Source organism: Falco naumanni, chromosome 1 (genome assembly GCF_017639655.2).
Source record: "Falco naumanni isolate bFalNau1 chromosome 1, bFalNau1.pat, whole genome shotgun sequence".
Lineage (NCBI taxonomy): Eukaryota > Metazoa > Chordata > Aves > Falconiformes > Falconidae > Falco > Falco naumanni.
In genome coordinates, this window is record NC_054054.1 from 15,110,224 (window position 1) to 15,131,489 (window position 21,266).

Consider the following 21,266-nt stretch of genomic DNA (forward strand, 5'->3'; position numbering starts at 1 on the left):
AGTTTGCTTTTGTATATATTCATAACAATTATCAGAGAAAGTTAATGTCATTATTTACCCTACTGTGCCCAGGAATTGCATAGGTTTCAAATTTTTAAATTTTTTTCTATACAAACAGAAAATCTTGTGTTACAGTTTGATACAAAGGACCTGTTGTAGGACTTTCTTCTGTATAGTATTTATGTTCTTATTACACTGGGTTTTAACATGACAAAAATCTAATATTATAAAATGAAAGTCCTTATAACTGTGGTGGAATATCAGACAGGAGAGGAAGACTGGCAAAAATATCTTTTTTCTTTTTCATTTCACATTCTGAAAAAGCTGAAAGTACTAACAATGACAAGAATAAAAATAAAATGAAATAATACACATATAGTTTTAATTTGCCTGTATGTTTTAACAGCATTCTTAGTTTATCTTTCCACAATTTCCCTTTATTTGAGAGGACATAGGTTATTCACAGTGGCCTGACACATAGAAATCAGTTCAGTTTCGAGCTATTTTATAAGGCAAAGTAAGATTTTTATCACTAGAGAAAGAAATATCTCTGTCCAAAGACAGCTGAACTGAGTTGGATCTTTTGTCTAGGATACTTGGACTAAGACACAAAATCACTGCCTGTTTTCTTTCCAGCAGGCCCTCCCTCTGTCAGGGAGCAGCAAGGGCGAGCTGCTCCCTCAGAGCTGGGGAGCCAGCAGCCAAGGGGGGTACCATAGGCAGGAAGGCAGGGGCCTTGCCAGCCGGAGGCTTGACATTCTTCCAGTTTGGTTGCCAGTCTGTCCTCACCACACCGAACCCCAGCGCTGTGACTGGGATTAAAGGTAAACTAGCAAAATTCATCCATTCATTGTTTAGTGTATGAAGAAACAGGCATACTACCAATTGTGTGAGAAACTACAGTAGATCATCAACAGTGGGTAGGACAAGGATCAGCAGATGATGAACACTGTTGTTAGCATTCAATGCCTACCAGGCATACACAGAAGATATGAGTAGTTCTCATCAGAAAGAATACAGCAAAAGAGATAAGGCGCTCTGTGAACAAGCGGGGATGGAAGAGGAATGAAAGGAGCCACAGTTCGCTGGCTCCCAGCCCTCTGGATTCTCAAGAAAGGTTCAGATTTCTTGACAGTTCTGAAATGTAGTATCACTGAACTGTATTAATACAGCGAAGTACCAGTAAAAGCACTTCTTCCACACAGTGTCTAACTTCAAGAAACACAGAATAATTCCCAGTGATGAAATGGGTCCCATAGCACTTCCATTGTAAGAGATTTTTGCGAGATTGGATTCTGTTCAATTAATCTATGGTATTTTTATGGAAAACACCCAAAATATAATTCTGAATTATGTCTCTGATCAAAACGCAGGATGTCAAAATAGGTTTTTAACATCAATATGTTTCTATCCATTGTGAATCTATATATGACTGTTAAGAAGTTCCTGGATTATGGTAATTTTGTATCAGTCATGCTGAAAATGCGGGATTTGGTCTAATAAAAAAGTTTAGTATGACATTATAAACCACCCACAGAACACGCATTTAGGTATCAACTGCAAGGAACTAACTTGAACCTTAGCATAAGGACTTTAATTTGTCTCTTGAGGTAACAACATTCATGCTTGGTTTTTTTCATCTACATAAAAAAGAGTGAAATTTGTTGCAATGGAAGTCCATGTCACAGCAAGGTAATAGAGGTAACTTACCAAAACCTATCGCTATCTCCTTTAATCAGTTGTAAGTACCACAATTTAGGTGCTCATTTGCCTCATACAAAAGTCATGACAACACATCATACCAATCCTACACCCATGAATCCAATCATATCTTAACCCATCCCTTCTAAACATGGGATAGAGCCAACTGTACTGTTAAAACAAACAAACAGAATACTCCACATGCACAAACATAAAAATAGAAAGATAATTCTTCGGTGGTTGGAAGAGTTTTATCACCAAAATCTAAAGAGCTGTCTGCTCCTACCTTCTCAAGTATTACAAACCTAGATTTTTCTGTTTACACTGTCTTAATGCTACCCTAGCTACCTAAATGTGTGCTTTGGTTTCCATAACAAATGTTTTTCTAGATAGCAGAAAGGAATGGGGCAACCTTTTCCAGAAACCTTGATAGTTTGAAAAGTCTTTATTCTAAAATTGAGTTGCAGAGCATTCCTTACATCTATAAAAACATGCAGAAGTTTGTAGATCTATCACTTAATGATGTCTATAAATAGGCCTACATGTATCACTTACAATAAGATAATATGTGGAATAGTATATGCTGATCTTTACACATTGAATAATATAAGAACAGGAACTTGGTGCATCGAAGTAGATGTACAAGCTGCTTACTTCAACTTAGCTTTAGTTAGGCTAACAAAAAATTATATAACTTATAAAACATTAGAAATAAGTGAGATGAGTCAGGGGTTTCCATGAAAAACAGCTTCACTGCAGAGTAGCCAATAGCAACAATTTTAACCTTATTTAGATTAAGACAAAATGGCATTCTAGTATCTCACTATCTTATCTAGATAATTTTATTAGCGCTTAAGATAATAAAAGAAGCATCTGGCAGCAGAACAGCATTCCTCTACCACAGAATGTGTGTTCTGCACAGGCTCCCATCTGCACATGCAGATTGAAACTTACTTTTGTGAACTAATGTTAAGTTATGAAAGTTTTTCCAAACAAATATATTCTCTTCCTCTCAGTGTTCTTTAAATCAAATTTTAAATTGTCTTTATATCGGTTCTTCCTTCTTCCATTTTTTCTTTAGTATGCACATAACCACTCAATATTGCATGATTATATATATATATATATATATATAATGCATCTTCTGTGACATATCTCTCTTTCGTTGTTCTCTATGTATATATTTGTACTGTATATTAAGGGTTTTATGTAAAAACGTTTTATCTATTACCATTAGAGACTGGTCTTTTTGGAGCAGGTTCCTTGAACTCCCTCAGTTCATAGCTAGTTTCAGAGTTGCCTGAAATAAAGAATGCGAACAGCTGAAGATCCCCAAATGCTATCTACAGTCAATCGCTTTGCTGTCTTGGCCTCAGAATAGGAAAAAAATAATTCTTTATAGAGCTAATATTTTAAAAATACACTCTTTGCTAAATATTTCAACAAACAACACACATTCTTCTTCTGGACAATATCAAACTTGCCACAGAATATTAATTTAGAAGTATTCTTCGCAGTCTCATGCATGCGCAATTCAATACCACATAAGTTTCCAATAGAAATAGTATAATTCAATATTTTTAATGCTATAATTCTAAAGCTCAAGTGAAAATACTCCTGGCATAATGGAAGTTTGATCTGAATCACAGAATCCCAGAACTGCTGAGCTGCTGAAATTGGAAGGGACCTTTGGAAATCGTCTCGTCCACTTGCTCTGTTCAGAGCAGGGTCACCTAAAGCAGGTTGCTCAGGACTATGCCTACCTGTGTTTTGAGTATCTCCAAGGATGGAAGCTCTCCAACCTCTCTGGGCAACTTGTTCCACTGTTTGATCATCCTTGTAGCAAAAATGTTTTTTCCTATGTTTAAATTTAATTTCTTGTATTTCAGTTTGTGCCCATTGCCTCCTGTTCTGTCACTGAGCACTACTGAGAAGAGTCTGGTTCTGTCTTCTTTACTGCCTTCCATCAGGTATTTATACACATTGAGGTCCTGCCTGCACCTTCTCAAGGCTGAACAGTCCCAGCTCTCTCAGCCTTTCCTCATTTGACAGATGCTTAAGTCCCTTTATCATCTTTGTGGCCCCTTGCTCGACTCACTCCAGTAGGTCCAAGTCCATCTTGATGCAGCACTCCAGATGCATCTCATCAGTGCTGAGTAGCGGCGTAATTTCACCTCCCTTGACCTGCTGGCAATACTGTTTAATGCAGCTGCAGACCACATTGGCATCCTTTGCTGCAAGGGCACGTTGCTGACTCATGGGTAGCTTGTCACCTACCAGGAAATCCAGGTCCTTCTCTGCCAACTCCTTTCCATGAGTAGCCTTTTTATGAGTAGCCTCTCAATGACATTGGCCAACTCCCTCAGCATTCACGGGTGCATTCCCATGAGGTTCTACGGAACCAGAGCTTGAAAATTAGGGTTTCCACTTATGAAAATGGAAACAAACAACTTTACCTCTCCCAGTAAATCTTCCCTGAAAAATTCTTAGTCTGTTGCATATAACATAGCAGAAAAGTGCTCCCCAGAAGCAGCTAAAATTCTCCCATAATTGAAGGGAATTAACAATACATGTTACTACTACTCCAGTCTGCACACTAAAGGTCTAGCAACCTCACTTCTTAGTAAAACTTCTCTATCATGATTCTGTAAAATTTATATACACCCATTCCATGATTCCTGACTAATATTCCCATTTAGGGTGCAATAGGTCCTGCGGTTGTTCCTATATTAATTGTTTGGCATGGTGGTCTATTTTGTCCTTTAAACTTGTTTTCCCTTTTGAATCCATCACAGCTTCAGGTTTCAATTTCCCATAGTCTAAGGGCAGAAATATTTCAGTGGTTCTAATACAAACACCTTTCCAATTATTAGAACAAACTAATATAAAAGTATTCTCCCTGTAATTCTCTTTGAATTATAAATTCATATAAATTCATAAATTGCCAACAATGTCTAGCAACATGAAGGAAACAAAAGAGAGAGACAGAGAAGGGGGGAAAGAGAGATGGAGGGAGGAAAGGAGAGGGGAGGGAGGGAGGAGCAAGAAACTTGCCAGAAAGAGGATTTATTTGTGCTAAGCACATTGAGTTATAGATATGCCACTGCTAGAGATACAACCTAAATAAAGCAGCTACTGGGATACAGAAATGTTGTTTAATAGAAGTAAAGATATAGCTAAATGCGCCCTGAGTTTCAATGAATTTACATTTTCTGGTAGGTACTCTGTTTAACTGAATTATTCTAAAGCCACTGAATAAGTGCATCTCTTGTCAAAGAACAGATAACCTACACAAGATAGAAATACTGTCTATGGTTTGGATTCTTCTTTTTTTTATTATTTTTTATTTTAAATGAGGTACAACTTCTAACTGAACCAGAGTTAGTAGAAGTTGAGAAATCTGCCCACCAAATATTTTTCAAACTATCACATTTCTATGAAAAATTTTGAATTTGCTGAGTTCCTTTTTATTTCAAAAATATAAAGGAAAATTATTTACTAGATATTCATATTGAATTCAAAGTGAAACAGTTATACAGAATTTTAACCAAAGTATCTAGGTTAATTTTTCTAAATTATCCAACTGGCTCCTAACACAATATTTTGTATTGTTTCTTTAAGGGGGAAAAATATACATCAGAAATCAAGTCAAAGAAAGCAAAATAACTAGATATTCATGTACTTTGCCATGAACAACTCTTCTGATGTTCTGAAAATGCTACAGACAATAAACACACCAACTGGCTGCTTATGAAAATGCCAATTATAGATGAAATCTGTTTTTGATTTTGGTCTTTTGAATCTCAGCAATGCAATTCAGGACTCCATGAGCTGATGAACATATGTTCCTATTTCATACCAAATCTAAGGAGATAAATGGCTTAACAGGTAATACATTTGCAAAACATTAATTTCAATCAAATAAAATTAACTCCTACAAACATAGCCAAAGATCCTTTTTTATTGCCTTTGGGGTAGTTGTATAAAAGGCACTGAAGCTTTAGTTTCATTAGGCTAGTAACACTTGCAATAAAGTATTCCTTTTTAATACCTGAAAGCTTCAGGAAAATTAATAGCTTTACAGAATGTTGAGAGTCTTCTTGAAGCATGACTCCAGGTGTAAAGCCAGGTATCCTTAAAACTGAAGCATAATAGGTTATTTTGTAATGGGATTAACATGTTACCCTTACTCTGACTCTTTGAAGTTATGCAAGACAAGCTAGGTAGTTTGTTGAACGCATGAAACCGAAGTGTTCAGAGGAAACACTTTCACTACACTGAACCTGGAAGAGTCCTCAGCCTAGAACTCTTCCCTAAGACAATGCATGCACAAGATAGCAGTGCTACAATGATGGTGAGTGTCTCTAAGTGTCTGAAAATATCTTGGTGTAAAGAACTGTATTTTATCACTTTTCTTAGTAGCGGCACTTTTTGGAAAATTCATATGTGATAACTTCTTATTTCCATGTTACTTTCCTGAACAAGAACAACCTAGCAGTAACCATTAAATATAACTTTTGAATTTAACTTAGTTTAAGACAGGAATTAAACTCGGTTTTAGACACCTAAAAGATTGAAGACAGAACACAGGTCCAATTAGTAAATAAGTAAAAATAATAATAACAAAGAACACAGAACTGAACCATTCAGTAATTTCTAATAATTAATACTACTTATGTGGTTTGGCAATAATAGAAGCATTCACAGTGGTAATAAAGAGCTCTCTTTTTTCATATTGTGAAATAGATCTGTAACAGCATTAGTAAATTTGATTATTTCATTTAATAATAAATCTAGTTATGCATGGCAGTGTTGTAATATATGATGTAAACCTTCCAAGCTAATGGAGTTAGGAACTGGAAGGACAAATTTGTGTTTGAATGAGATCAGAAATATAAATTTCATTTTTCATAAAGGTCAAATGATCCTAGGAAAGAAATAAGGTGTTAAGAATGTTTAAAGAACATAAAAAAGGATTTAAGAATTGCATTCAATAAAGTACTCCATAAAGTGTGCATGATTTTAAGTACAACCTTTCTAACTCTTCAATCATTTTTCCAACACGTTATCATACAGATGATTCTTGACAAAGCAAATAATTAATACTATGCAACTGTGACCAAACAGTAAACAATTTAAAATAACTTTTACTAATATATGGACAATTTAGTGGCTTATCAGCATTTATTCAAATTCAGGGTGACTTCAGATTTTGAATTAAACTTTTCCACCTATTTTGCAAACAGTAGGCTTCTTATGATTCTTAGCCTGAACACTTAAATGTTCCTTCAAAGATCTTGTGTTTTGAGACATCATTTAACTGAGATGATTTTTCTAGAAGAAATAAAGTATTGCTATTCTAGCTGATCCAAATGCTGTTTTTTCCTGTTCAAGATTTATCAGATAATTTAAAATAATGTCTACAGAAACATTATTTTAATTATGCAAAACTCATAAAACTCAAAACAATTTCTTACATGATTTAGTGCCAGTTATTTTAATTTTGCAGGCCACTAGCATTACAGTTTTAATTGTTCTATTCAGCCCATTTTGATACTTTTAGGACCAGATGTTTTTATATCGGATTTAGGAAGACTGCCTGTTTGTATTCAAAAGAAGCCCATATATGTTTGAAAAATATTTTCCGTGGTACGGCCAGATGGAAACTTGCCATGAAATGAGGATCCTGAAATGATTCAAGAAGGCACTCAAAATTTCTTGAACTTGCTAGTATGAAGGGATTTTGAAACTGTTTCTGCTACAAGCTGCTTCCTTTGATGCACCGATATTTTTTCATCATCAGAAAAGATTATTAGCTATAAGACAACTTTCTACTTTTTCTGCCCAGTTTTTTTTTGTACAATTACCTTGATAGAAGAACAGTATTAAGAACCACAGGAATTCCAGAAAGTGCTACACTTATCTTTGTAAATGTAGTTTTGGTCTTGAAAACTAAGAGGTATTAACAAGGTGTGTCCTGGATGGACCACAGACATTTTCACCAGGAACAGTCACTGTTTATGGATGCAGCATTTCTCAAACTCTTACACATTGAGTTTTACTGTCTTGGAAACATACTACAATCTTGGCCAAATCTGGGGGAAATGGAAAGCAAAAGCTGTATGCTCCATCATGAATTTATTTTGTTGGTTTTGGTTTTTTGTTGGTTTTTTTTTTTTTTCCCTGGCGCTGCTCATGGCTCCTATGTGGGCTGGCTCGATCAGGTACACAACCCTTCCGAGAGCTCGGTGCGCTATAAGCAGGCAGCTAGTGTAACTGGATTCACAAGGCTGGGGCTTAGATGAGTCCAGCAAAGTAGTTCAGCTCAGTTTCAGCGAGGAAACAGTTAAAGTGCTCGGTGTTCCCCTGTGCCCGGGAGGCAGCCTTTGTGTTTAGCATTGGCAGGGGCTCGGTTTCGGCTGGAGGTTTGTTTTAATTGGGGGAGGGGGCAGAAAAGAGGGGACGCTCTGACTTCTTCGGTCTCTTTCTTTTACTGATTTAGCGGAGGTGGAGATTTTCAATCCCACCCAATCAGACGCAATCGGGAGGATCTAGGAAGACTATCCCAGGAAAAGCCACTCCGAGGAAATTCGCGGCAGCAGCAGCGGCAGCAGCCGCAGCATGAGGGTGAGCCCGAGCGAGAGCCCGGCGGGGGACGCTCACCAGGGGTGAGTGCAGGGGGAGCCGGGCTGCAGCGCTGCCCCTTCCCGGGGCCAGCCGGGCGCTTTCACTTCTCCATAACGCTGCACATGCTGATTAGGTTCCGACGGTGCACCTCTGCGTGCGTTTGTGCCGGTGCGGGAGAGAGAACAGGAGACAGCGCACAAGGCTCCTTGGGAGAACTGTTATTAAATGAAGTCTCACAAAATAGAGATCCTGGTCAGATGCTCTATATAGGCTGCAAGGGAGGTAGTACTGATTTGCCGAGCGCGTGTTGGATTCGATCTTTCGGTAGCCTTACAAGCGAGAATGTTTTCTTTTGTGCGAGAGGAGGGGGGGGCCCGGCGGGCTGTGCCGGGCTGTGCCGTGCCGCGCCGCGCAGGGCGCCGCTCCCGGGCCCGGCCGGGGGCAGCCGCCGCCGCGTCCCGCCGCGCCTCCGTGCCCCGGGGAACTTGACTGGCTCCTGTTCACATCTCCGCTGCCTTTCGGGCAGATTGATCACTGGTAACGTCGTAGCTCGTCTTTAATCCGTTGAACAGTTTCGTTTCCAGTAGCGTGGTGTCTTCTGGTGGACGTAGGCATTTTTCTGGCTTGGTACCCCAAGCAAGTTTGGAGTTTTGTCCTCCGCATCTGCGGCTCCTTCTGAGGTGCTGTGGGAGCACAGGCACGGCACATGCCGCTGGCCTCCAGATTAACCCACCTCACACCCCCAGGTATTCAGATTGCATGTGCAGGACCATGCTAGATGACACTGTTTTACAAGTGTAATTTGTTCCAAAGGGTTATTACGGATGCTAGTCTGTTACTTACATGAGGCGGTTTGCGTGCTATATTCTGTAACAATATGAATACTTTGAAAATACGCACAGAGGAATTGAAGGACTGCCAGGAATCTGTAAGAAAATATCCTTAGAAAGCATTACACTGATCTTTTTCTGTTTTTTGCTTCTTACGGAAAAGTTTCTTCCAGGAGAGGGAAGAGATGGTAATTGGCAATTTTATTCCCAGCTTTGCACACTGGCTGCATGCTGTGCCACCACTGTGTTCATGTGAGATATATATATATATAAATTTTTCACAAGAAAAGTCATTAAATAAGGAAGATACTGATGTAACCACTAAAGCATAGGGCTGTGGGTTCTGCTCATAACTATCACATTTGCTCGGGCAAGTATAAACTTGGGAAAGTCATTTAAACCGTTAGTGATTCAGTTTTTTCCATTTGTAAATTGGGGAACCACAGTCATAGTAAATAATAATAGTATTAATCCTTGCCTGAAAAGAGTTACAGGCAGATACAACTGTTGTTTCTGATTGATGTAGAAACCTAAAGCGAAAGCACTTACATCATGCAAACTGTTGCTAACTGCCCTGAGATACCATCATAACTGGGATTTAATAAAGAAGGATGTACTATTTAGTATATTAAACTTTAAAATCGAGTGCATAGGAACTCACAGCTGGTCAGATCCTCATCTCAAATACACCAATATAAAAGACTGGAAACGTGGGTCCCTGGTCTGTGAGGGACAGCACACTACATGCCAGGCAGGAATACTCGAGTTAATGTTGCATTTGCTGCTGTATATAGGTACACACACACACTTCTACAGGCCACACACAACAGAAGAGGGTAATAGTAGTAAATATTTATACTGAGGCTGCATCCAGAAGCCTTATCAGTAAATTGTCTCCCACATTCTTTCTCTGGCAAATTTCTTGCTATAAACTCTGACTTAACAGCCCCATAGGGAATGAAATTAGGATTCGTTTACTTAAAAGAAGCCTCCTAAATCTTTCATGTGAGTCCCTAGAAATCAGAAAGTTATAAATACTTTACTTTCTACTCTTCTTTTGAAAACACTGCAGTACGTTGTCTTGTTTTGCAGATATGAGCCACATAAAAAAAAATCCTTATCTTAAATTAAACTGAGGCTTCAAGGAAACGGACTCGAGTGGCCTCCTTGGTTTCACTGGAGGTGCAGCATTTATAGCCCAGTGGCAGGGAGCCAGCTCTGGTGGTTACACATAGGCAGTCATGCTTACTGGGACAGAATGCTGTGGTGCTTTCTTTCCTATCTGGAAATGTCATGAGTTGTTGCTTACTATTCTTTAAAAGAGCTTAAATTTTTATAATTGGCTGTGCTGTGGCTAAATACCGAGTATGAGTTGCAATGACATTCAGGAACCAAATGACACATAGAGTCTGAAGGGCTTCACCTGGCCAGAGGTCCACCCTGAGACTATGAAAGTCTTCCTCCTAAGTATTTAGGGACTTTGGATCTGGTCCAAAATAGGATTTGAAATGAATGTATTTTCAGTCATCGTTTGAAATCCAGGTAAATATAAACTCAGAGAAAAGAGTCATTGTTGCAGTACATCAAAAATACTCAGAAAATTAACAAATTTACTACCTTTAATTATTAATGCATTGCTGTTATCTTGCTTTTTCAAAGAAAAAATAAAGTTTTATTTTAGCTAAAATGTCATTTGGCTCCAAGGCTTCTCTTTGCTGGTACACTTCTCTTTGCAAGACTATTTTAAAACAGAACTTCATCCACCATATTTTTTCCATTCATATACAAACTCTTGTCTCAAACTGTCAGGGTTTTGTGGGATCTTATTTGTGTAAACTATCAATTACTTATGGAATTTTTTGTGTTTGCCTTTTGTCAGACACATTATGTGGGTAACTCGGATTTCAGAGTGGCACAGTGATTATAAACAGGTGTTTATACATATGTGCTGTAGAGACTGTACATTGAAATACCCTTCCTAAGTGAAAAACAGTGTGTTAGTCTACCTGTTGTATTGATTCTGCATTTCTTTTTTTCTTTTTTTTTTTTTTTTTTGCATATTGTCTCTCTCTGCAGATGAAGAAGTGAGAAGTATCTCACTGAAACACTGAAAAAAACCCCTGTCTCACTAAATTTGCTCTTTTGGGAGTTCAGGATGGAAGCCTTGTGTTTAAGAGTTTCCTTGCTGCTGCTGGTTCCAGGATTTGTCCTCAGTGACAGCTCTGACAGATATGCTGCCAACCGGAGTGACTTGGGAAACCACCTTTCCACTTTCTCAGGGATTGAATCCAGCATACTCCTCACCACCAGACAGCCCCTGGTGTCCAACCAAACTGTCAAATGCTCCCAGCAGACTAAGATTGCTGAAACTTTTAAATACATTAACACGGTGGTATCTTGTGCTATTTTCATCGTTGGAATGGTTGGGAATGCAACTCTGCTGAGGATCATTTACCAGAACAAGTGTATGAGGAATGGCCCGAATGCACTGATAGCCAGTCTGGCACTAGGAGACCTTATCTATATTGTCATTGATATTCCTATCATTGTGTACAAGGTAGGATACATTCTAATTGCAGTTTCCTTAAAAGTCTTACACTGTCTGTTCTCTAAGGTTACTTCTTTGTCTAAGTAGTGCTGTTTTGTCAATAGTCCACTTCAGAAAAAATACAACTCCTTTTTGTTCTACAACAAAAACCTTGCTGTCAGGTCTCACCTCCCTGAAGAAAAAGTGTATCTACTTTTACAGATGAAGTAGCTCTTAGCTCTTAACCAAAGTGTTGCCTTGGGCATTTCACAGGAACTCTTCATTTATTATAGCTGCTATAGCTAGCAAAAGAATTTACAAGGGAAGACTTTATAAACTGTTCTTCTTCTTGATAGACATACAGCATTGGACTAGTTGCTATTTTTGGAATATCCTATACTTTCTTTATATTTTTACAGAAAATATTCTCTGTGATGTGCAGGCCTCATGTTATGACTTTGTGGAGAAAGATTATGTCAGTTAAATTGAATGTTAAGGTTCTTATTAACTATTCATTAATAGCAGATTCTCAAAATCATTCCAGTTGGTAAAATCAATTATATTACAGAACTTCTTGAAATACCAAATTTTATCTGGGTTTGTCCAAGTATAAAAAGGATCCTCAGCAGTTCTTTAATCTCATATAAAGTTACCCTGTCCCATTTTTTTTCAAATTTCCATTTTAATTAAACGAAGCCATAAAGCAGTGCTTTCTCTGAAGCAATATATGTTTACTAATGTAACTTGCATGATTCCAGGATAGGCTTGAATGAACAGACTGAGTCCTTTTTTAATATAACTCACTGAGATTAATTTATCTTAGAAAATTGTCAGATAATTTTCTAAGCTTCTATTGGTATCTTTGTGGATTGTATAAAGGTATATAGCTGACAGGATATCATATTTTTTCTTTCTTTTCTCAGGAAAAAATGTCAGGTGTTTCTGTTAGTAAATGAACCACTAAGTAATATAATGAAAAAATCCCCATTGCTCACAATTTTGGCCCTTAAAAATTCTAGAGATTTAACTTTTATTAACATGTGTTTTAAACAAAACATTTTAATGCATAACTTTGTAGTAACTAGTGTCCTGTGGTTTCAAATTGGATTTTAAAATTAAAGAAACAGTGAATTGAAAAGACACATTTTGTATCTATCTAACTATTGACCTGCATTATAATGGAGGTATTGATAAGACAAGATCATAAAAATTTGAATTCTTTCCATTAATGGGTTAAAAATATGTATATTTGCATACATTTGTACAGAGGCATATTATCTACAGTAAAATGCAGTCTAGTTCTGATCTTCCAGTAGTCTAAATTACAGATAAGCCTTTTAACTTTATCTGGGTTTAATATAATATGAATTTGAAACTAGGATAAAGACTGTTAACAATAATGCACATGATTTAATGGAAATTCCTAGTTTCCACTTTTCATTATTCCACCTGGAAAATTAATCAATCTTTTGATACGATAGCAGGTATCTGTATAGTATTTTGGATTAACAAGTTGATGAAAAATATTAGCCTCTGCCTGATTTGAGATTCATCGGCCTTCCATAGCTGTGTGGATGCCTAATGGAATGTAGGATTTGGGCTTTACGTGTTTTCATTATTCTTGGCAAACTAGACTCGTAGCCTGGACTGCATCTCCCATGATGCATTACAGTTTCCTCCCTGGTAATTTATCCTGATGTCTTTATGGATAATTGCTAAGGCACTGTTCTTACTTCTGGTGGTATTTCTGATAAGAAATTTTAAGGAAAAATGGCATGTGTTTTTTTTAGAGCTCAGTTTGGGAAAGAACAGCTATTTTTATTATACAATTTTTACTAACCTTTCAAGAGCCCTGCTGCTTCTTCACAGAGGAATGGAAATCTGGAATTAATTTTGCCTTTCAGTATTGCCTTTTGACAGTCTTCTGAAAATTCTTTAGAAGTTTAGTTAAAAGTAACAAACATTATTTTTTACATTCCCTTTATTACTTTGCAATACATTTTTTCTATTAATTTTCTGACACTTCTTTGGCATTCTGTAGTTTCATTTGCCTTGCTATATCTTATATGATAAGTCTGTGGTCCTGAATATCTCTGTACAAATGAAATTACCTTAGTCTATATGAAAATTGAGTTCTGTACTGCAGAGAACTATTTGATAAATTGTGAATGAAACCGCAGCCCCTTGACATCAATGTATGTCAATTCCCATATGTAAGAAGGCAGAATTAAAACTGCATTTACAAGCATAATTATAGGTTTTAGTACTTTTTTGAGTGCTTGAAGATCCAAAATAAATTACTTAACAATTACCATATACAACTATCTTGTTGTATAAGGTTAGCTGCATGTATTCTGATACAGGGAAGCATTTACAGCATTTATAAGGGAGCTCTAGTCCTTCTGATTGGTTTATATGAAAAATGGACTATAAATAATAATAGAATTTCCTATCAGCAATATGTCTGCTTACATTACAAGTTGTTTGAAGATTTTTTTAAATGAATGTTATTTAAAAAGTATGCATTCACAATGCCTGTTTGTACCACTAGGGATCCTAAAATCTGTAGCACCATTTAGCTCCTCTTGTTGAGAGACAGTATGAAGGTTGGTCACTGGAAATATCACAGATTGATGGTGGAAGTGACAGTCTTTCAAGGAAAAAAATTAAAGTGGTTTGAATTCTGTTTAAATTTTGAAGTATTTTATACACAGTTCTGAACTTCTGTTCTAGCTTCAGAATCAGCCTCATGTTGAACCATGTATTAGTATCCTATATAGACAAAGGGTGTCAAACTCTGAATACCTTATAGGTCAGTTCTTTATTTTTAGGAGGACAAAAGAGCTCTGAAATCAGAATTAAACAAGTATTCATCTGCTTATTAAAATGACCAATAGTACAGTATTTAAGATGGTCGCATCATGTAGAACAAAATGCGTATTACTATGTAATTATAATGTAATATCATAAATAGGTATAATCACTTTCCTGAAACATCAAGTAGCCTTAACTATTTCAAAACTACTTCTGAAAGAGAAGTAGATAACGTTACTTATATTCAAATCCATTTTACAAATCCTTGGAAAGAAGCAGACACAAGATTATAGTAATTGGAAATGTAAGGTCTTAGGAGAATTGAGTCCATCATACTGTTATGCCTTTACACAATTAACAAAGATCTAATGCTGAAAAATCCTGTAATTTATGTCAACTAAAGATATGGTCGCAGGCATTTGACATTTTTATCTTTTCTTCATGGTACAGCAGGCTCAAAAATTCCCCCTTTACTTTCTCCAATTACTGTAATTATATAGTGTATTCCCCTTAGCAATTTGTTAAATGGATTGAGATGTGAGTAATATTAACTAGCCTCCTTTGAAGATATTCTGGATGTATAAAGCCCATTACACTTAATTACTGCTGGTATATCTACTTCCAGTATCAAATCAATATTAAAAATTGTAACAAATTGAGTGTTACAGGAAGGGTGCCAGTTATAAATCCAGCCTTAACAGACTGGACCAAGACAATTTCATTTTCAATCACACTTTTTTAGCACCTGGGCCCAAATAGTTTCCTCTACCCAAAACATACCCATCTCAGACATTCAAGACGTCAAAGCCTAAAGACTCCAAATCAGTAAGAATGACTTCTTTGCAGTGAAAAGAAGACTTGGAAATACAACTTTTATGTTTTATGCTGCTGTAGTGGTAAGGTTAAGGCACTGAAGAAGAAACAGGTTTCATACCTCCTTTTCTAGTATCAGGTGGTGTAGCACATAGCTGAAAGTTGCTGCCTCACCTGCATTACCCATCACTGCCACATGTATTTGTAGCAAATAAGCAGCTTAGTTTGGATGCAATACAAGAGAGGTTCTTTAGAGGACTGCTTTGCATAAAGAAACTAGGCAGTTTTTTATGGCTATACATAGGCAACAACAGAATATCCAGAGTACCACTATTGCCTTGGTTGCGCTAAAGCTTTAGAAAGCCCTTACAGCTGCTGCTGCTGTCACTGGCTAAAATTCAGCTGAGCACCAGCAAGAACAGGTACTGCCCACAGAAAAAGCTGTCCATGGCTCTCTCCTGAGCTATGGAGCTAGAAACACTCTAAGCCAAGGCTCTCACCTGTGGAATGGCAAAACTCAGTTTTAACTATGTTCTTGGGAAGTCCTAATCAGTCTCCACTTCTATTTTTATGCAATTTAGAGAAAAATATTTAAATGAGTTCTATTAATTGAAAACTGACCTACATAGGATTGACATAAATTATATTGCCTTACATCTTCATATGCTTAACTCTTTAAACCATTAGTTTGTAAAGAAGTTGATGAAGCAAATTAGCCAGCTTGTAACGTGTTTCTTTAAATGTGAATAGCAAACATTTTCCTAATTATTTTACTGGTATAAAGTGAAAGACATCTACCCAGAAAACAAGCAAGAGTACCAACTGCTCAACCTCTCAAGAAGATGATGTTTTCTTTAATAAACTAAGCTATGTTTTTTGTAAATTGGTATTCATGCTTACCTTTGTTGTAACACCACCTAAATCTGAGTAGTCTGCCTAGAACATTATGAGTCTAAACATCAAAGGTAGCTGGCAGTAAGCAAACATCTTCAGCCATTTTGTCTTCAGTAAAAGGAGACTTGGCTGAGGCATTTCTAGTCATGGATGTTTTTCAGCATCAGAGCACATGCATAAATTTTAGACCAATCCCTTCTCAATCACAAATTATTTGGCATATCTGATTACCTTTACTAACAGTACTAATATTATTATACATAAACAGGAATGATAAGTAAACACATTGGAACTGATCCTGTAGGCTAACAGAGCAACTGACATCCACAGCAGTTAATAGTTTTGTGCCAAAGGAGTATAAGGCCAAGCCCACAGTACACATAAACTTAAGTGTACTTAGAAAAGAAACCCCCTTTTAGAAGCAGAATTTGTCATATGTGCAGCCTATATTTCTCAATGAAGTACCAACACCAGCAGGAAATATTGATGCCACCAGCTTAACAAGCCCATTCTGGCTTTTACTGAATTCTTACCAGTGATTCCAAGAAGTGACACATTGGTAGCCCAGTGTGATGCAGCAATCCATATAACTTGCTCAGAACATGACCTGTTATCAGGGTGTATGTCTCCATGTAGTGATCACACTTAAAAGAAATCTAAAGGTAACACAGGAATTGATCACTGAGTCCTGCAGGCAGAAGTTACCCAAAACGGAACAGGGAAGGGAAGTCCTTCAGGACTCTGTTCTCTCCATTTACAGGCTACAGCTTCCTGGCAGAAAGTGTTTAATGTGCATACCAAGGTAGGAGTTAAGGAAGAGATTTTATAACCTAGGTCTTAGTTCAAGATCCACTCTGCATGGCTGCACTTTGATGGGGTGGGATATATGTTCCCTTCAATGCACAGGCAGCTCCTCCCTCATCTTCGATTTCACATCTCATGCCTGCCTTGCTGTTTTCTGTATTTGTAATACTGTACAGTACCTAGAGACTCTTAAGTTTAAGAGAATATTTTAGTATGTTCTCTTTATTTTTCAATCAGCTGAACTCTACAGATAACAAGGAATTGTGTATATCCAGGGTTTACCAGTTCTGCAGTAATTTCTTTGCAATTCTGTCACTCTCTTTAGCAACACACAAAAGAATAACAAAGCAATATTTTGCCCAGGGATTGAAAAAATTCCTTTCAAAAATCACCATGCACATAAGCACACCTTGCAGCTCATTTCCCTGAAGAAGAGCAGCACAGCTTGAGAAACAGTCTACCCAGAAGGATGGAAAGTTAGCCAACACCACAGAACAACAACAAAAAAAATAATCCTACTTTGTAAACAGCAAAAATACCACAGGGGATATGTCTAGAGTTGTTAGGAATGCTTTACCATGAAGTAGACTTTTGTAATAAATAGAAACATTTAATATTTATAAAACATATATATAAAATATATAAAAGAACGTAAAACTTAGGATTTATCTTGTTACCAGTTAATTGAGACAGAATGTTCTGCTTCAAAAACGGGGCATTTGTCTTCTTACCTTTCAGGATCTCTTGAACTATAATCTGTTTTCTCTTGTGTAAAAACTATACATTACTTTCCATAGCTGCCTAAGCAGGAGAAAAAGACTGTAGGCATTCATGAAATGGCATGAGACCCTCTGCTATTTCTACCTTGACTCAGCTGGACAAAGATGAGCAAAATAGCACAAAAAGCTGTGGTAGGGCAATTCAGAGGAAAAAACCTCTTTGATGGTTCTCATACATCCCCACATAACCTTTTTTCCTTCCAGAAAACAATCAGCCTTTTATCCACCCAAAGTGGAAAAAAGACAGTATTCAGTTACAGTAAAATTAGGAACATACTTCCTGCAAAGAACAGTCGAAGAAATGCAATGTGCCTTTTCCACCACGGCAGTACTGTGAATCTAAGTAAAAGGAAAAATCCCAGGTGATACAATAGTTACCAGAAGCCCTAACTATCATGTCACTGTGATATACTCAATATTAGTCTTGTGCCCTGTATTATAAATGTTAGTCTTGTTCTTTGCTTTTCTCTACTTTTCCTCTACTCACTGTCCTTCCTAAAGCTGAGGCTTTTCACTCCAGCAGTGGGAAGGGAAGGAATACCTAGAGACAAGCTGTGTTCCCTCTCCTTCACTCTTACAGCTCTCCCTCTTTCCTGCGAAGTGGTAGAGCACAGCTGAGTTTACATACGTGGAACGAGCAACAGTCTGTGGGTCTTAAGCAAGAAATGGATGAGGATTGTGCTGCAATGCAATTCTCTCTTGGAGGAAGAAGAGAAAGGCTTGAGAATGTGCAGTGAATTCTTGTCCTATGAATTTTCATGGGGACAGAAGGGTCCTGGTTGAGTCACTGAATCAAAATACCACAAGCAGGAGACTCAGTCCACCCTTCTTCCTAACTAACCAAACATACAGCTCAGAGACAGGAGGAACACTTCAGTCAGAACCTTCATTTTTTGCCACTTAATGCAGTCAGTTCAGCAGTATAGACCTTGAACACTTCTGTGTTCAGTCAGATTTCACCTGGATTCCAACCAAAACACCAGGTACCATGTTTGATCCATGTCTTGAAACAGAGAAGGTCATACATAACTGTAGAACACAATTTAAGGCAGAGCTTTACCAAGACAGCCTAATGTCTCCTAGAGTAAACTAGCCTTAAAACAAACCAATTAAAAATCCCCAAATGTGCTCATCTTTCAGAAAGAGAGGAATTTCTCTGATCTTTCATTCTGAGCTATGCTGCAAGGAAAGGAAATTAGCCCAGAATACATTGGTTTTGTAACTCCTATTCCACAATTAGGAGAAGCTGGTCACTTATACAACTAGACATTACCTAGACGAACATAAATCTGTGGGTTTGGTCCCTTTCACTATTACTGCACAAGTGTAACAGAAGTCATGGAATAAAGAAGGTATTTCTATTTGTCCTGCTGAAGACAGAACAGAAATCCTGACTGCCAGAGTTGTGACATCAGTATTGCTGAACACTTACATGCCATGAAACTCAGGAGAGCATCCTGCATGGGGATGACATGAGGGGCAAGCACTGTCTGGATGAAATACAGTTTAGTTTCTGGGAAACAAGTCTCATGTGTCAGCGCAACAACAGTCCCAAGTGGACATAGGAAGAGAACAACAGTCCCAAGTGGACATAGGAAGAGGAGGGCTCTAGAGCACTAGGATTTGATTAGAGCAGGAAAGGGCAGGTATGAAACCTTTGCTTTCATCCTCAATGCCATGTGGCAGAGAGGACCTCCTGACACGTAGTTGTTGAACCGAAGCAGTTTTTATAGAGCAGCTCAAAGGCAGTTCATATCCAGCACCTAACCCAGTCCATCTATTTTGGGCTGAGCTCCAGGGCTCATCATCTGCCTATAAACACACAGTACCAGCCTAGTATTAGATAAACACTGTGGATGCACATGAGCATATACTGGTGAATACTCTTGTGGTTGGATTATAACATTGTCTCTTTTAGACTGTATAAAAATTGCTTGGGATGCACAGTGGGACTTTATGTTTTGTACATCAGCTAGCATGCTAATGGGCGTTAGAAAATAGCAACAGCAGTAGAATAAAATCAACCGAGTGACATTTAAAAATCATTGCAAAGGAATGTTCTCAGTGCTGCTGTCTTGTTTGTTTCAAGCTGCAGCGTCAGGGCAGAGAGGCCATATAAAGCAGCAGAGAAGGAGGGATGCTCAAGGAAGCTGTGGCTGTCTGGTCACTTTGCTGAGGTTTTTTAAGACCAACAGCAGAACCTTTAAATCTTGGTTTCTGATTTCAGTGTAAAAATATGCTGTTGATTACACTCTTCTCCCACTCAGGAATTGCACCACGGTTGAACTGTGTGAAATATTCCTAAGCTGCAAACTGCACAAGGGAAAAAGTGCATTTCCTTTGCCACATCTTGTTTTGAAACCTCAGAGATTTTGTGAGTGGGTTTGCAAAAGCACAATCCATTTTACCAACTCATGGAGAACTGGGACACAAGTTGGGATAATCAGTCTGACTCCTCCTACCCTTGTGCCTTGAGAGAAGATGTAATCTGCTGAAATTTTATACCATTTTGTTTGGATATTAAAATATGCAAAAGCACTGGGAAAGCAGAGCCAGTAGTGCCAGTTCTTATATCATACGTAAGTAAATCAGAAGTAAATCAATTAAATTCCTAGGCCTGTTTTTTTATACAAAACAAACATGTTATTTCCTTCTGAAGTTTCTGTACCCTGCTAGGGCAGAACAGAGGGCAATCGACTTATTTTGATGTAAAATTAGTAAAACCAAAGACAGGATCAGATTTGCCAACTAAAAATATCTACTGAATTAAAAACTGGCATCTGATCCAAGGGGAAGTAATAAATGCATAGCTGATGTGGAATGATAATGGAGTATACCTGGGGAAATGATTGCAAAGCTAATCTTAAAAATCAAATTATTTAATTCTGACCCCAGTGATTTTGATTAAAATCAACTTGAAAAGAATGTCTAATGATTTGGTACTGATGTTACTTCAATTAGTAGAAAAGTGTAAGAAACAAAAGGAATAAAATACTTTTGATTTTAAAAAAGGAAAGCTTCCTGGGATTTGAGGTAGATGTGTACATGAGTTATTGAACCTTTTTCAAGTACAACACTTCTCTTTCTGAAGCTAATATTTGCCTTGTAGTAACAAAATTTCACAGTCACTTTTTTCACGGGATTTCACAGTTTGTTTCTGTTGCTGGGTTTACACTGCAGCCACAGTCAGTGCACATGAATGAATAGGTGGATGCCCTTCAGTTCCCTTTTTAAGTGTGATCTGTAATGATAAATCTGGTTTGGGGCTCTGGTTGGCAAAAGGGATTAACAAAAGTCTGCTAGGGCCTCTTTTCCCTGGTGGTGCCATTTGTAATTTAGCCTTCACTCAGTGGTGCCTGAAAACTATTCTGATTTTACCCAAACCCAGACAACAGTCTGGAGCTGAAATTCCACATGACTACAACTGGTTGGAGAACTACCGAGGATTCAGATCTCCCCTTCCTTTTCCAACATTTT

The 21,266-nt window shown here is 37.6% G+C and overlaps 1 protein-coding gene across 2 annotated transcripts in view; it reads left to right on the forward strand.

The window, feature by feature from the left end:
- The first annotated feature begins 8,161 nt into the window (after window positions 1–8,161).
- EDNRA (endothelin receptor type A) overlaps window positions 8,162–21,266 on the forward strand; it is a 36,413-nt gene continuing 23,308 nt past the window's right edge. Inside the window, exons 1-2 of one of the 2 annotated variants that reach the window (XM_040582344.1) lie at window positions 8,162–8,369; window positions 11,235–11,715. In XM_040582344.1, the coding sequence (XP_040438278.1) occupies window positions 11,314–11,715 (402 nt within the window). In that variant the 5' untranslated portion in view covers window positions 8,162–8,369; window positions 11,235–11,313. The remainder of the gene's footprint in view (window positions 8,370–11,234; window positions 11,716–21,266) is intronic. The other variant, XM_040582351.1, reaches the window with a different exon arrangement.